Raw genomic sequence first — 1139 nt, 5'->3', positions numbered from 1 at the left:
TGCTCAATACCGTTATCATTTGATCCTATATTTGAGCAAAGTATTTATCACTTACTGTACCTATTGTTATGTTCACATTGTCACATGATTCATTACTGTACACACACATACATTTTCTGTATTGGTGAGAGACCTTGGGTTTGAAGCTGTGGGATGATGTATGTTTTTTCATTGTTCATAACTGAAATTATTTTATCTACAGCTAGAGATCCACCGCAGAAACTTCAGCAATGTGAAGGTCAGAATCATGGAGTGGGTTTGGGCTGCCCTATTCAGCTTCTTTGAAGAGCAAGAACATCAAAAGATGGATGTGCTTTTATATGGATATTAGGTTAATCTCTTTGAATAAATAATTTGCTGTTACCTATAGTGTGTTACTAATCTGAGAAAATATATGTCCATTATCACCCTGTGAATCGAACTACTGTTATGTTGCATTACCAACTGAGCTACAGTATGAGAACATTGGAATATACCATATCATGTCGGTATGAAGGCTTGATTAAATATTCATATATTTATTATAAAAAAATACTAGTTACTATAACTTATAAAATAAACTGAGCATACATTTCATTAATAAGTTTGCAATAATAATAATAATATTAATAATAATATGCTTTATTTTAATGCCGAAAAACTACAAGTCCGAGTAGGAGAAGCAAAAAAATTAAACAAATTGAAATTAACATACCATTTTGTTAATTGAACAACTTAGAAAACCAAAAATACAATTGATACAATTATTCATCAGAAGCTAATATACAGAAATATAATATCACAATGGATGAACAAAAATTGTGTTTACATGGTTGCAATAAACATTTTTTTAAATAAATTGACAATAACATTTTTGAGACTTGGAATAGCAGACCTATTGATATTGTAAAATAGTATGTATTTTCGATGGTGTTTGTGTAAGAGATTTAAAAGAAACAATGTTTTTCCCTACGTGATTAGCAGTAGCTCTCTGTTAGGCGAGACTTTTTTTAATATCTTGAGAGGAGGGGTGGTGGGGGGGGGGGAAAAGAAAAATACATTTTTTTTTTCTTATTTATTAAAATTATTTTGCAAAAAGCATCTAAGCGGAGAAGAAAATCGCAGGGGCCTGGGTTGAATTCATGTCAAGTGACTTGGTT

The 1139-nt window shown here is 31.0% G+C and overlaps 1 protein-coding gene across 1 annotated transcript in view; it reads left to right on the top strand.

Moving 5' to 3' along the window:
- The window catches only part of LOC117119056, a 33221-nt gene extending 32890 nt beyond the window's left edge, over window positions 1-331 (top strand). The window contains exon 7 of the mRNA XM_033263865.1: window positions 203-331. Coding sequence (XP_033119756.1) covers window positions 203-331 — 129 coding nt within the window. The remainder of the gene's footprint in view (window positions 1-202) is intronic.
- Window positions 332-1139: the final 808 nt, after the last annotated feature.

The sequence above is a fragment of the Anneissia japonica genome, unplaced genomic scaffold (genome assembly GCF_011630105.1).
Source record: "Anneissia japonica isolate Jap-2015-1 unplaced genomic scaffold, ASM1163010v1 scaffold1826_len1998817_cov189, whole genome shotgun sequence".
NCBI lineage: Eukaryota > Metazoa > Echinodermata > Crinoidea > Comatulida > Comatulidae > Anneissia > Anneissia japonica.
The sequence above is the reverse complement of the archived record's forward strand: the minus strand, read 5'-3'. Positions and strand labels throughout refer to the sequence as shown.